The sequence below is a fragment of the Paraphaeosphaeria sporulosa genome (assembly GCF_001642045.1).
Source record: "Paraphaeosphaeria sporulosa strain AP3s5-JAC2a unplaced genomic scaffold CC84scaffold_9, whole genome shotgun sequence".
Classification (NCBI taxonomy): domain Eukaryota; kingdom Fungi; phylum Ascomycota; class Dothideomycetes; order Pleosporales; family Didymosphaeriaceae; genus Paraphaeosphaeria; species Paraphaeosphaeria sporulosa.
This window is the reverse complement of record NW_017253368.1, coordinates 113,525-127,146: the sequence shown is the minus strand read 5'-3', so window position 1 is coordinate 127,146 and position 13,622 is coordinate 113,525. Positions and strand designations below refer to the sequence as shown.

Sequence of the window (13,622 nt, the reverse complement as noted above, 5' to 3'; positions counted from 1 at the left end):
GAACAGTGAGCGACTATAGCTGGTCCAAACATGAGATTGTCTATGTAAGTGAGTTATGTTGGCGACATGTATCATGCGACAAGCGCGATGAGAAGGAACTGTAATGTTCCACCAGATTTCAGGTCCGAGAGATATAAAGAGCGGTCCCTTTCCTACGTTCTCAGTCAACACCACATACTTCACTTTACAATCCTCCTACTTCCCACCCCAACACCAAAATGTACTCCCAAGCGATCGTTGCTCTAGCCCTATCCACCCTCGCCTCAGCAGCGCCAACACTCCAAAAGCGTGTTGCAGCTTCCATAACCCTCTTCACCAACAAGAACTTTGGCGGAGTCGGATACACGATTCCGTTCGACATCGAAGGGCCAACATGTACGCAACCTATAACTTATACCCTACCTGCACCCATTCGTCAAATCACCTGACTAACAGAACGCAGGCATCGCCACCACGCTTCCTTCTTCCATCGACCTCAAAGCCAGCTCGGTGCGTCTGAGCTCCCACAGCGGCTTCAACTGTCGCCTGGTTGCGAACCAGGACTGCAACATCGACGACATCAACAATGCCACGTGGTTCTTCAATGTCGATATCCCGGACCTTTCGACGGATGACTACATGCATATGGAGGATCGCACGAGATCTGTGATCTGTACGTCTGTGTAGGCGAGGAGAGTGGAGGTGATCGTGGCAAGGAATCAGTGCGAAAGCAGACTATGACGTATGTAGTTGGGTCATCGGAGTGAAGTGCCGTAGAATTAGTACAGGGAAATTGCAGTCTCCTCGACCGCAGGTGTTGTGTGATCTCTAAGTGAACGCAAATGATAGAAACGTGCTGTTATGTGTCGTGTGGGTCGTCGGCCCGACCGCGCCTTCCTGTTCTCACAGCACGTCAATCCGCGCAAACTCTCTTATACCCCTCACTCTACACTCACCCGAGTCACGCGCTTTTGCAGAGGCTACAGCGAGATGTGCCAACGGATGTGGGATAGAAGCCAATCATATCGAATTGGTGCATCGATAAGACAGCCCTGGGATATCCTGTGCCTAATAATGCAAATCCTGACGTGAATCATATACCTTAGCCTCCCCGCCTCGCACCCTCCCAGACTCATACCTCTGCAATGCCCCAAACCCACATAGTCTTAGTCTACATCTCCATCGACCTCATCAACGCGAGCCTTCTTGCCCTTGCCTTTGCTGTCCGTTCCCTCGGCTATGCCCTCGGTCTCATCATAACCCCTCTTCGCACTGCCACTCGCTTCTCCGTGCTTGCTCTCCTCTGCCTCCTGCTCCTTCTTCTGCTCTTCTTCCCGCCTTGCCGCTTCCTCGGCGACGCGCGCTTCTTCCGCCTCTCGCTCCGCGCGCACCCGCTCTTCCTGTGCCTGCACCATGCGCTCGCCAATGCCGGGCCACAGACTAGCAACAAACATGGCGAAGCCGCGCTCTGTACCCCTTGCCGCGTCCCGCACCCACCCAAATCGTTGATCCTGATGCTGCTGCTGCAATCTGCGTGCCGCTTGCTCGGGGGTTGGGTTGCGATTTGGCTGCGCGCGCTGGTCTTGCTGGCCCAGGGCGTTGCCATTCTGGCGGTTCTGGCCTTGTTGAGCAGCCACACGTTCAGGAAATCCCAGAGCTCCGGGTGGGAGGAGTGTCTCGAGGTATCCGCGCACGGCTGCAAAGTGCTCTTCAAATATGCCGACCTGTGCAATGTACACGACACCCGCGATGAGGCAGATCATAAGCGGTCTGTACCAGCCCCCGCCGCCTGCGAAGAAGTAGACAAATATAGCCAGCTTGAAGATCAGCCACAGGTGACCCGCAATGTTGTCTACACGGTTGACCTGGACTCCTGGCGCGGGTGCCCCTGCAGCAGGCTGAGCAGGATTTGCGTTCTGGTTCTGTACTTGGCCCGGGGCTTGATTGGCGTTCTGAGCTGGCTGCTGGCCTTGAGCGATTTGGGTGCCAGTCGGAGCGAGGACATGAGCGGGCAATCTAGGCAGATGGTTCTGAACAGCAAGTTGGCGTCCGAGGCTGGCCAGGTGGTGCCTGTTGGCATTGAACTGCTGGGAAAAGGACTGGAAAGACATTGTGGGAGGAGCGGTACTATAGGTACCTCGCTGATCGAACAGGATTCCCACTGGACCTTGCGGACTTGACAGGATAAAAAGTTCTGTAGGTACATCTGGAACCTGGGATTGGGCGGTATCCTGGGCCTGTGTCGAAGCAAGGTGGGTGGTCGCGTCAGAAGACGAAGACGCAGGTCCGGTAGTGTCAGACCGGGGCAGTTGATCGAGCAGCCTGTTAAACTCCTCTGCTTGCCGACGCAAATCCGATGCTGACTGCTGTAATGAGACAAAGTCCCGGTTCTGTGCCATCGAGGGGTCCGCCACCAGGGATGCAAGGCCTCGATCCACGTTATCCAAGCCTGTTATAAGGCTTCGGACAGAGACTCTGATCTGGGCGACTCGCCAAGCCGGTGGGTTGGCAGCGGCAAGCGCACCGACCGAAGCAGCTTGACCACCGGGCGGCTGAATGAGCACTCTGACGTTTTCCATCTCCTGCCGTGCGTACTCCATGGTTCTCCTTATACGGTGCAGCATCTGATCCGACGCGTTTCCAAGCGACGGCGAAGGTGTTCGTTGCGGCGGGAGACCGAAACCGGGGCCTGGATGAGGGAATGGGCGCGGAAGAACGAGTTGCTGCTGGTTGGGGTTGAAGGCAAGGTTGGTGGTGTTGTTCCAAGTCACCGTCCACCGCTCCCCATTCGGCCCAATGCCCTCTTGGCGGACGGTTCGTGTGTGGTTGCCCGTAGGGAGGTTTGGCAAGCCCATGGCTGGCTGCGGCTGGCCCTGCTGTGCCTGGGCTCCTCCTTCCGGAATCGGTGTCCCTGCCTGCGGCGGTGTTTGGGCACTTCGGAGCTGGCCAAACTGCTGCTGGACTTGCGGAGGCAGAGGCGCCTGGCCAAATTGCAGCGGCTGGGGGTTCCTCATTTGCTGTGCAAACTGGAGGTGTGGAGGAAGCGGGGCGGCGCGAGGTCCCAGGGGGACGAGGGGCGGCGGGTGGTGGTGATGGTGGTGTGCATGGTGGTGGTGGTGTGGCTGCGGCTGCGGCTGCGAGTTCGGTCGAGGTTCTGGCAGGTTGCGAAATGGGTTCGTCTGCAGAGGGCTCTGGGGTGGAGGCTGCTGTGGGTTCGGGGGAGCGCTCGCTGAGTGCGGCGCTGGCGAGGGCGCAGAGGCGGCAGAAGGTAGCTCGCGCAGGACCAGGTGCAGGCTTTGGTCTTTGGAAGTGCGTATGTTGTCGGCGCCGAAGACGGTGAGCAGCGAGTCGCTGTCGTTGGCTACTACGCGTCCGCGGTAGATCAGACGCATGCGATCAGTCGCCGGCCGGCTCGGTGCGGCATCGTGGATCCTCTGGCGGAGCTCCCGAATCGTCGTGGCCGCGGGGATGTCTGTAAGCTGCACGCCGCCCTCGACTTCGGCCGACGGCGACAGGATCTTGAGGTTCACTGCGAGGGGCTCGTCTTCGGCCATGGTGCCGGGCGTGTGCACCGGTTCCACGGTTGCGTTGGGGGTGAGAGAAGGGTGGGCGTGTCTGGATACGTTGCGCTTAGAGGCCCCGAGCTCGTGCAGCGAAGACGCCACGCAACCGCCCGTTGCGCAAAGGCAGTGCCGGCGAGTGGGCGCTTGGAGCTGCGCGGCGGTCGCGGGCGAGTCTGGCCTCTGCCCGTCCGTCTATCGGGTCGTCACTGCGACCATGGCGTTCGTAGAGAGCAGGAGACAGCGCCGACGACACTCAGCCCTACGGTAACAGCTGCGCGGAACGATGGCACGCCAAGCAGCATCGAGGTACGTCATTGGCCGCCGAAAAAGAAGTGCGCACTCGCCGCGAGCCGTCATCGCGCCGGCCCACTGTTTCCTGCATGTTCGCCATATCCACATCCACGTCCACGTCCACGTCCACATCGCCTCAGTGCTGCATCGTGCGTCGCCCCATGGAGTAGTCATGCCTTCGATACGCGCCTGTCCGCTGCCGCGAGCCGCTGCCCGAGCGCGCTGCCATCGCCCTGCACATGCGCGCGCACCGTTTTCCTCGCGCCACTTCTCCTCGTCCAGACCCTGCTTCGACCAGCAGCCCCATCGGAAGGAGTCGTTCCGATCGCGACTCAATTCGGCGCTGAAGAACACCAAGATCAAATGGGAGCCCATACCGATTGCGCTTGGCATTGGCTTCCTAGGAGTATGGCAGCTATACAAGGTGCAGAGGAGGGAGAAACACACCGGCCGTGACACTGGAGATGACACCGAGACTGTGGTAGACCAGTATGGCACGCCGAGGAAGCGCGAGAGGATACGGCCAAGCGGGCCCTGGACGGTCCAGATCATGTCCACGCTCCCACTGAAGGCGCTGTCGCGGCTCTGGGGTCGCTTCAACGAGATCGATATCCCCTACTACTTCCGCGTGCCTGGCTTCAAGCTCTACTCGTTTATTTTCGGCGTCAAGTGAGCTCCTCAGATTGCCCTTTGCTGCGACGACAGCTAACCGCACACAGCCTCGACGAAGTATCGGAACCTGACCTGCACGTCTATCCCAACCTCGCCGCCTTCTTCTACCGAACACTCAAGCCCGGCGTGCGGCCCCTGGACCCGAACCCCAACGCCGTACTCTCACCCGCAGACGGAAAGGTCATCCAGTTCGGAATCATCGAGCATGGAGAGGTTGAGCAGATCAAGGGCGTGACGTATAGTCTGGATGCGTTGCTCGGATCCGAACGCCCAACCAAGCCGGCACTACAAAGTCCAGACGCAAGAGGCCAGACCAGCGACAAGCATACGAAAGTCGGATCTGACGATGTGATGCGAGCTGACGAGGAATTTGCCAACGTCAATGGAATCTCCTACTCCCTCCCTAATCTGTTCTCAGGACCATGGCCAAAGGGTGGGAAGCCTGCAGAGATGCCAACCGACCAGGCTACCCACTCACAACCCTCTTCCGAAGCTGAAGTGAGCGCCGACCTTGCTCTGAGCGAGTCTGCGAGACCGTGGTGGGCCCCAGGAAACTCGGTCAAGACACCTACCGCGCTATACTACTGTGTCATCTATCTTGCACCTGGAGACTACCACCGCTTCCACTCCCCGGTATCTTGGGTCGTTGAGTCGCGCCGCCATTTCGCTGGCGAACTTTTCAGCGTATCTCCCTATCTCCAGCGCACTCTCCCTGGTCTGTTCACACTCAACGAGCGCGTCGTGCTCCTCGGCCGCTGGAGATGGGGTTTCTTCTCTTACACCCCCGTCGGTGCAACAAACGTGGGCTCCATCAAGATCAATTTCGATCGCGAACTGCGCACCAACTCCCTCACAACTGACACTGCCGCCGATCGTGCCGCCGAAGAAGCGCAAGCGCGCGGCGAGCCGTACTCTGGATTCGCCGAAGCCACGTACGGCAACGCGAGTGCGGTGCTGGGTGGCCACGCCCTGAAGAGGGGCGAGGAGATGGGCGGCTTCCAGCTTGGAAGCACCATCGTGCTGGTGTTCGAGGCACCCAAGGGAGTACGACCCAGTCTTGATGAAGGGTATCTCGGGAGGAAAGGCGGGTTCAAGTGGAATATAGGGCAGGGCCAGAAGGTCAAGGTTGGACAAAGTCTGGGATATGTCGAGGAGGCACATTAGAGCTTACAGAGTAGGTATTGATACCACAGGAAGCTTGTATGATATAAGGCAACATGTACAAAGGTGTACTTATACTCTGGGTCAGGACGCATCGATGGGAACGCATATAAACGTACTGTCCGCTGTTTTCCCGAAGCCCAACAATCTTTGGACCTGGATGTTTAAAGCCTATCTGGTTCATCAGAGCACGACTTGACCCGCTGCTCCCGCGCTACAATCCCACGCTGCAATCTCTCCCTCCTGCTTATCGGCCCGGCCAACGAGCTTCCCCGTCCGACACCGTCACACCCCTGACAACACGACTTCCCACTCTGCTACATAGATACACGACAGCCCCCGCGATGTCCCACGACGGCGACTTTGTTGGGCAGGGAGAAGAGGGAAGCGAAGTTGGGGCGGTGGACGTCTGCTGCGGCCATGGCGGGGGACGGGACAGTGGGCTTGATCTAGGATGTGTCAATTGTGGAGTCCTCGAGTAAGAGGAGGTTGGAAGTCTCGAGATCGGGATTGTGGTGTTGCGGCGCATACAGATGACCATGCTTGCACGAGGGAGTTGCCGAGGCATGCGACGACGGGGCCGATGTCTCATTGGGCGTGTGTCTTGCCGGGGCGTCTCACTGTCATGCTTGTGTCAATGCGAAGAACCAGATCATTGTTTATATCTTGCCTTCCCAGTTGGCTATGACGCGGTTGAGGCGTCGCAAAAGCTGTTCCTTGCGCGCAGCGCCGCACCAGCTTCCCTCTATTCCCGCCCTGACAACGCTCTCCCATTCCTTCACGCTCAGGGCGAAAGCCTCGTGGACGGCGACGTAGTTGTCTAGGATGTAGCCGCCAAAGTACGCGGGGTCGTCGCTGTTGATGCTGAACTGCACGCCAGCGTCGAGCAGCTTCCGGATCGGAACATCCTTGATTGTGTCGACGCAGCGGAGGACCACGTTGCTCAAGGGGCACACGGTGAGCATGGTCTTCTCCGAAGCAACCTTGTGCATGAGCTCCGGGTCGTTGACCAGCTGGATTCCGTGATCTATGCGGGTGACGCCGAGGTTGCGCAGTGCGCTCGAGATGTACGAGGCTGGGGCTTCCTCACCAGCGTGGGCGGTGAGCTTGAGCCCCAGAGCATTGGCCTTGCGGTAAAGCTCTGTGAAGTTCTCGGGAGGAAAAGGCTTCTCGCTGCTGTCCAGTCCGATCGCTTGCACCACGCCGCTCTTGTAGCTCTTCTGCACGTCCTCATCCTCGAAGAGCTCCAGGCAGTCCTTGGGAGGGAGGTGGCGCAGGAAGCAGCAGGTGAGGAGCGTAGTGATGCCGAGCTCCTTCTCTGCGCGCTTGCACGCGTGAGTGAAGCCCTCTATCACAGTGTTGTACTTGATACCCCGCGCCGTGTGCGCTTGCGGGTCAAAGAAGACTTCGGCATGTACGACTCCGTCTGCAGAGGCATGCTGGAAATAGTCCCAGGCGAGGTCTTCAAAGTCGGAAGCTGTCACCAGCGCGGACATTCCAATGTAATAATAATGGAGGAAGTCATCGAGCGACGTGAAGCTCTGATAGCGCTCGAGGAGCGAGGCAGGTGACTTGAAGGCCTCATCATCTTGCGGGAGAGTGATGTTGTTCTTGGCAGCGAGGCTGAAGAGAACATCAGGCGTCAGAGCACCTTCAAGACTAAGAGTAGAGTTAGTGTGTTGATCACAGGCACAAGCTATGAATTTAGCCGGCTCTGGAGGATTGGACTCACTGGATGTGGTGTTCGCATTTGGGTAGGCACCTCAGGAACTCGCGGACCGGGCTTCCAGCCATTTTCGACCAGGACTGGTGGTGTTCCACGGGTGACGTTCATCTTGACAAGAATTCATCGTCGAGTAGCAGTCTGCGCAAAACCCTCCGAGCATCCCCCCTGGTACGCAGAAACTTTCATCGGAGCCCGCCGAAGTGGAGAGGTTGGCCTAAACTACATGGATTGTCCTGGTCGCCACGTGAGGACGGGATCATAACGGTCTCTGACTCGGATACGGAGACTGGACTATAATAGTGCCCTTTGCTGCGCAAGACTTGGGTGAAGTTTCCCTGATAATGTCGGGCAGAATGCAAAGTCAGAGTCAGTGTCGAGCGCTGCGGCGGAGAATGGCTCCGGGTGGGTACGATTGGCTAATTGCATCTTGCACTCAGGAAGCGTTTTTTTTCCTCTTTTTGGAAATCGTCGTCGTTTCTGCCCTACCTGGCCTGTTCCACGATGTGGCTGCGGCTCAATCGCCACGCACGCCGGCTCCAAGCTCCGTTCACAGCTTTGGCGTTGGCAGCAGAGGGCGTTGTACCCCTGGGCGTTGCACCCCTGGTCGTTGCTTGCATGCCGAAGTCCCAGCCGTCTTGACATGGCGATCGACATAAGGAGGTCTTGCCTGTTTGATCGCCACCGAGTTTACCCAGCTGACCAAGAATATGTAATCGGAAAGGAGGTGCGAGGTGCGAAGTCTCTGCGCAATCCCCACCTGGGTTTTCTTGGGGATCGTCGGGCACGTTGGGCGAGGGTCTTCCAAATCGTCGTGAGGAGCCAGGCAGGGCGGAAGCAGCCGGGCCGCCCACGGTCTCAACGAGGCTAGCGGGGCAGATCTCGAGTTTCACCGTCGTCCCAAGGCTCTGTCGGAAGCACGAGACTGGTACAACGTCTATTCAATAGTTGACGACATGTACGGAGGTACCTGGAGCGTTGGCTTTTGCGTGGCACACGCGCGCAGGCCTAGGCGAGGAGACACAAGCACACGACTTTGACAGATAGGATCTACATGGACTGCACCGCAGAGACGGCGCTGGCGGTACGTGTGGTAGATCAGCGTCGTCCTGCCGGTCGCCGGACGCTCGGCGGTCTGTGCAGGGCCATCACACCCGCTCGCGTGCGCAGTCCTGGTCAGGGTGGTCTCCGGGACGGACGCAGGCAAGCGTGCAATAATGGGCCCGCGACCGAGGACGGGCGCGGTCAGCAGCGCGCAGGACACGGTCTAGATGCCGGCTCGGCAGTTCCACTATCGAGTTTCCCATGCCGCCAGCCTGGGATTGGCATATCGGCAAAGACTGGCAACAGGTCCTGGGGCTCTGCCGCCAAGCCCTGGTGCCGCCGCTAGAAGCATCTACAGATGTTCGGCGCGGGTGGGCCTTGCGGAACGGTTGCGTACTCGCAGCCTGCGACGTGGGGAAATGCCCAATGCCTGCTCCAGACCGCGCCCAACCCCCAATTCACCGCCGCCGAGATCACACGACCGTGCGCCTGGCCGGCTGCCCGTGGCTGCCTGGCGAGCGGCTCCCGCTGCGCCTGCGCGGGCGCGGCGGGCGCGGCGGATTGGCACCCTCGTTGCCAGACTGGACCTGCCGGTGAGGGGTTCCACCATGTCGGCGAGCGTTGGGTCGGTTGAAATACAATTTGCCTCCCACGTTTCCTCGACCCTGGGCCGCTAGCAAATCGGAACGACTACGGTAGCTAGGCCGTTTCGGCCAGCCGTGCGCCGACACTCTGCGACCAACGTGCGCCCGCCAGGTCGTGGTGCACCTCGCGTGCCCTTGGCGTGCATCTTCCGCGTGCGTCCCTAGCCTCTCTTTGGCAACATCGCCTTGCCTCGTGGCGGGAGCACCGTCTCTGCCACTCTCCGAACTCGCCCAGCCGAGCCGCCAGCCGCGGAGCGACGATGCGTGGCCGCCACTGGGGACCGATTCGCACAGGCATTAGCGAACGCGTCCCCCATCGCCCGCGGCTGCTGCATCGCCCCTGCAGCAACCACCCCCCGAATCCGTCAAGAGCAGCACCCTTCGGGCGGAGCTACCCTGCTGTCTGCGTTTCAAATCCAGATGCCTTCCAGAAGGGAAGATGAACTACACTTTTCAGAAGCCGACAGCACTTGCCTTGCAGCCAGCGCACTAGCCTCCGGATCACTATCCGACGGCGCTAGGAAACTATTCCACCGTTTAGTCCAATTGATAGCCCTGCCTTGACATGCCCATCACTTCGACATACCGGGTGGGTCTTGGGGTCTTTGGCGGCCATCGGAGCCTGGACAGCCCATTCGTTGCGGCACAGACATTCCTACTTGCCCTGTGGCGTCGCCTCCCGCAGCCACTACCCTTTGGACAGTCGTGTCAACCATCTCCGTACTTTCCAAATACCTTTACCTCTAGTCTACGGCAGAATTTTTCATCTTCATCCTGGCTCTCTACCTCCAGATTCGTCAAGTCCACTTTCTTTTGCTGTGCCCAACATTCACGTCTCTTTTCTGTGCTACTCACCCGATATCGAAAGGTACGGTGGCGAGTGAACCCTGCTGTCTCTGCATCTCACAGACACGCTCTAGGCGAACAATCCAGAGCACGCGGACCCGAAGCTGACTATCTGGCGTAACGTCACTCGATGGCACATACAGGCATCTTCACTATCTGATTGACTATCCGCTCCATTTCAAGCCTGTGCTCCCTGGACTCCACAGTCGGACCCGTGCCCAACGCGTCCAAGAGCTCTCACGTCTGCTATTGCAACGCTGCGCGCACCAAACACTTGAACTTATCGTTGGTGGCAGTCGTCTTTGTGTGGATTGAGGCAGCACCTCATTAGTAGCCCCTCTATTCGCGCCCGCTTTGCTGGGTGAAAGAGCGCGGCACCTCTCTGCCGAGTCATCGATTTGGCAAGCAGCTTGAGGCCATCATCGCCCTCGGGCGGTACCTCACACTGCTTCTCGTAGTTACTTCAGCGACCCTCGCCTTTTGGTCAGACTGCCTTCGAGGCTACTCCTGCCTGGCCTGGGGACCGAAGCTGACTGCGAGCTAGCGTTGTGTATTCTGCTACCCCGGCCTATTGGTCCCGTTGAGGCACATCGACTACCCGAAGCCCGAAAAGCTGAGCTGTACTTGGGTGGCAACAATCTCGGCTGCTGCCGAAAACTTGCTCCTGCTTCCCCTCGTCAATCACAGATATCTGTCCTCAGGTCATGGATGCTCCAGCATCGAGTACGCAACAACGTCATCCGGATCACTCTTCCACCACTGTACGAAGGTCTCCACCTGGCTCATTGGGCGGCTCCCCCAAAGGAATGATGATACATCCTCCCACGCCATTCACGGGTATGCCACAAGGCGCCCGCGGCCCCGGTCTTGCTCCTGCACTGCCTCTATTAGAGTCACGATCACCTGGAGGATACAACTCTGGCTCATATCGACATTCCACCTCACCAAGCACTGCATCAGGTGGTATACCAGAAAGCTCCGCCACCGATCACTCCAGCTTAGTGATCTCGCCCACTCACGTAACGTCTGCCAATCTCAACGCACAAAAACGAGCGTACCGACAACGAAGAAAGGACCCGTCGTGCGATGCATGCCGGGAGCGTAAAGTCAAGGTGAGCAAACAACCCTGTTCAAGCATTTAACAGCAAGAAGCCCTTCCTTGTCCAGATTGGAGGTATAGAGGCGTTCTACCTCGCTGTAGATGACGCCTTTATCGACCGCCCAACACAGGCCTTGTAGCTACTATACAACGGTTGGGCTTCTCATCCTTCACGTAGAATCCCTGCGTCGTTGAAAACCGTTCGCCCCTGACTCTGCACAATCTTCAACCTCCGAAATCGCTGACCAGCATGCAGTGTGATGCAACCGAAACAACGGCATGCTCTGAATGCTCCAGCCGAAACCACAAGTGCCAGTTCACAAAAGATACGAACCGACGCATGTCGTCGATAAAGTAGGCAAGCTCACATACATTCTTGGCAATTTTCCTTACCAAGAGACAGACAAGTCCAGGACCTGCAAAGTCAGATCGCCGAGCTTCAACAAGAAAAACAGCACCTCCTTAATCGAATGGGAGGGCAGGACAAAATGGACGTAGATCCTCCGTCTAGAAATCATAGAGAGCAGAGACCGCAGTCATCGGCTACAGCAGGAAGAGCGCCGGCGCCCGCTATGGAAAACTTTGAACACGTCCGAAATAATATCTACGTTCACTCGGCTGGCATTTTCCAACCCCCAAGACCCCATCTCCGATATAAGCCTTCAGAGTCAGCAGACGCACTTCCCAGCATCCCCCCGCGAGCGGATTTCGCTCACATCTCTCGACGGTATCTGGACACGATACACGACGCCTATCCAGTCTTACACTGGCCCACGTTCCAGCGCGAAGTCGATCAGGTGTATACGGCCAGGAGCTTTAACGGAATATCGAGGGATTGGATTGGCATGTACTTTGCGGTTCTTGCCTGTGGCTGTCTCAACGCGGAACACGATGCCCCTCATGGACACAATAGTGGAATGAACTTCTACGACATCGCAACACAAATGCTGAGTCCTTGGCCACAAGATGGGAGCATGGATCAGGTACGGCAGCTCTTTCTCCTGGGATTATTTGCTACGGAGAGCAACATGAAGTCCGCCGGGTCGATGTGGCTTGCGTGTGCAACCAGGGTTGCGCAGAGCATATCGCTAAGCCGCGAGGATACCGCCCATTCTGCGTTTGAAGTCGAGATGCGAAGACGGCTGTGGTGGGCAATTTACGTACAGGACAGGTACGTGATGGTCATCTCCTTGTGTCTGACGGTGGCTGATTGCATACAGATTAACATCGCTCGGGGTCAACCTACCGTTCACGATCCACGAGGATGACTGCGACGTCTCGCTTCCTTCCCCTATCGACGACCGTTACATTACTTCATTGAATGTACCGTATCCACAAAACATGTCGGCCTCCCCGTTGGTGGCGCTGGTCAGGACTACCAGACTTGTTTCTGGAATAAGGCAATCATTAAAGTCAGAAGTCATCGCCAACAATGACCTGCAAGCCCATGAGGAGCAGTTTAGATCGGTTTTATCTCAACTACCAGAGGCCTACAACCCACATTCAGACGCACGCTTGGAACCTTCATCCCTCATGCCAATCATTGCGCTTCACTTTGCGCGCTTCCAACTGTACAGACGCAATCTGTCGCCAGTCTGCGCACCAGCAGACAGAGGGGCTGCATTGACCCATTGCGCGGCTGTTGCGCACGACACCGCGAAAATCCTTCAGCGTGCCCTGCACACACTCGATCCGGACAAGAATTGGGCTCGACGCATGGCGAGCAACACTGTGTGCCTCCACTTTTGGAGGTGCATCTTGATACTATGCTTGCAAAAGGAGTTCCAAGCTGCCCAGATTATAATAGCCACATCGGCAGCCATTGGGAACATACGGAAGATCAACACAGCTTGCGGAAAGAACATGGTGTTCTTTCTGGAGCAGCTCGCTGAACGCGCACGCAGAGGCGACGGCCGCATGTATCAATTTGCCGACGACGAAGAGCTACTTGCGTATGCAAGCGGGGACTTGCAGAGCAGCCTCGAGCACTCTTGGGCGTGGGCAGGTGCAACTGGAAGGACGACACATGCGCGTGGGACGAGCGACCCCTTACGGTCTGATCCGAGTGCACCAGACAATGGAGAAAGGAATTGGCCTGGCTGGGGCGCGGTGGAATACATGATGTCCACGTTGATGGGATTGCAGAAACAGTCTGAACGGAATGCGCCAGCGTACTATCCCACACCTCATAATCCTATGAAGAGGGTGCAATTGGCATCCGACGCACCTGCCGCTACCTCCCCAAAATCATCGACGGCGCCGTCGAACGCGAGCCGCATCAGCATTGCCAACATCATATGAAGGCACGAGAAACGGTTTGAGGAAATAGAATTGGCCGTCGATCAACCAGTCGTTGCTCTCGATGCCGATTCCTGGGGCAACTACCCGTACGCGACGCTGGTCTAAATCTTTCGCTACATACCTACGATGTACACGGGATCATTGTACGACTACTCTCTTTTTTCACGTCACGGCCTGCATGCTCGAGTTTTAATTTCGCATTTCAACCTGGTGTGGAGCGGGAGCAAGGTGCCAGGTAGAAGGGTTATGAGACAAGATTACTGGCACGAGCGTTGTACGATGTAGAAGACGCACCGCAC

At 57.6% G+C, this 13,622-nt stretch overlaps 6 protein-coding genes across 6 annotated transcripts; 2 read left to right on the top strand and 4 right to left on the bottom strand.

Annotated features, from left to right (window-relative positions):
• Positions 1–1,145: 1,145 nt before the first annotated feature.
• Positions 1,146–3,777, bottom strand: CC84DRAFT_1151972 (uncharacterized protein; the record flags this gene model as incomplete). The annotated part of the gene is made up of 2 exons (XM_018176777.1): positions 2,508–3,777; positions 1,146–2,192 (listed from the first exon to the last, which is right to left on the bottom strand). Exons 1-2 carry the CDS (start codon positions 3,531–3,533, stop codon positions 1,146–1,148), a joined length of 2,073 nt encoding a protein of 690 aa, XP_018032272.1. The 5' UTR covers positions 3,534–3,777.
• A 606-nt stretch (positions 3,778–4,383) lies between these two features.
• CC84DRAFT_1098429 (phosphatidylserine decarboxylase) lies at positions 4,384–5,669 on the top strand (the record flags this gene model as incomplete). Its single annotated transcript, XM_018174767.1, has 2 exons — positions 4,384–4,502; positions 4,553–5,669. The coding sequence occupies 2 exons, from the start codon at positions 4,384–4,386 to the stop codon at positions 5,667–5,669; spliced, it is 1,236 nt and encodes a 411-aa protein (XP_018032271.1).
• A 122-nt stretch (positions 5,670–5,791) lies between these two features.
• On the bottom strand, positions 5,792–6,476 carry CC84DRAFT_974602 (uncharacterized protein). Its single transcript, XM_018188021.1, has one exon. It carries the CDS (start codon positions 6,256–6,258, stop codon positions 5,914–5,916), a length of 345 nt encoding a protein of 114 aa, XP_018032270.1. The 5' UTR covers positions 6,259–6,476; the 3' UTR covers positions 5,792–5,913.
• CC84DRAFT_974590 (adenosine deaminase) lies at positions 5,998–7,571 on the bottom strand. Its single transcript, XM_018188020.1, has 2 exons — positions 7,399–7,571; positions 5,998–7,325 (listed from the first exon to the last, which is right to left on the bottom strand). The coding sequence occupies exons 1-2, from the start codon at positions 7,458–7,460 to the stop codon at positions 6,326–6,328; spliced, it is 1,062 nt and encodes a 353-aa protein (XP_018032269.1). The 5' UTR covers positions 7,461–7,571; the 3' UTR covers positions 5,998–6,325.
• Positions 7,385–9,793, bottom strand: CC84DRAFT_1251807 (uncharacterized protein; the record flags this gene model as incomplete). The annotated part of the gene is made up of 6 exons (XM_018184341.1): positions 7,385–8,297; positions 8,360–8,656; positions 8,831–9,020; positions 9,073–9,351; positions 9,528–9,594; positions 9,664–9,793. 6 exons carry the CDS (start codon positions 9,791–9,793, stop codon positions 7,875–7,877), a joined length of 1,386 nt encoding a protein of 461 aa, XP_018032268.1. The 3' UTR covers positions 7,385–7,874.
• A 564-nt stretch (positions 9,794–10,357) lies between these two features.
• Positions 10,358–13,490, top strand: CC84DRAFT_974525 (uncharacterized protein). The gene is made up of 4 exons (XM_018188019.1): positions 10,358–11,035; positions 11,279–11,376; positions 11,426–12,193; positions 12,243–13,490. Exons 1-4 carry the CDS (start codon positions 10,628–10,630, stop codon positions 13,321–13,323), a joined length of 2,355 nt encoding a protein of 784 aa, XP_018032267.1. The 5' UTR covers positions 10,358–10,627; the 3' UTR covers positions 13,324–13,490.
• The last annotated feature ends 132 nt before the right edge of the window (positions 13,491–13,622 follow it).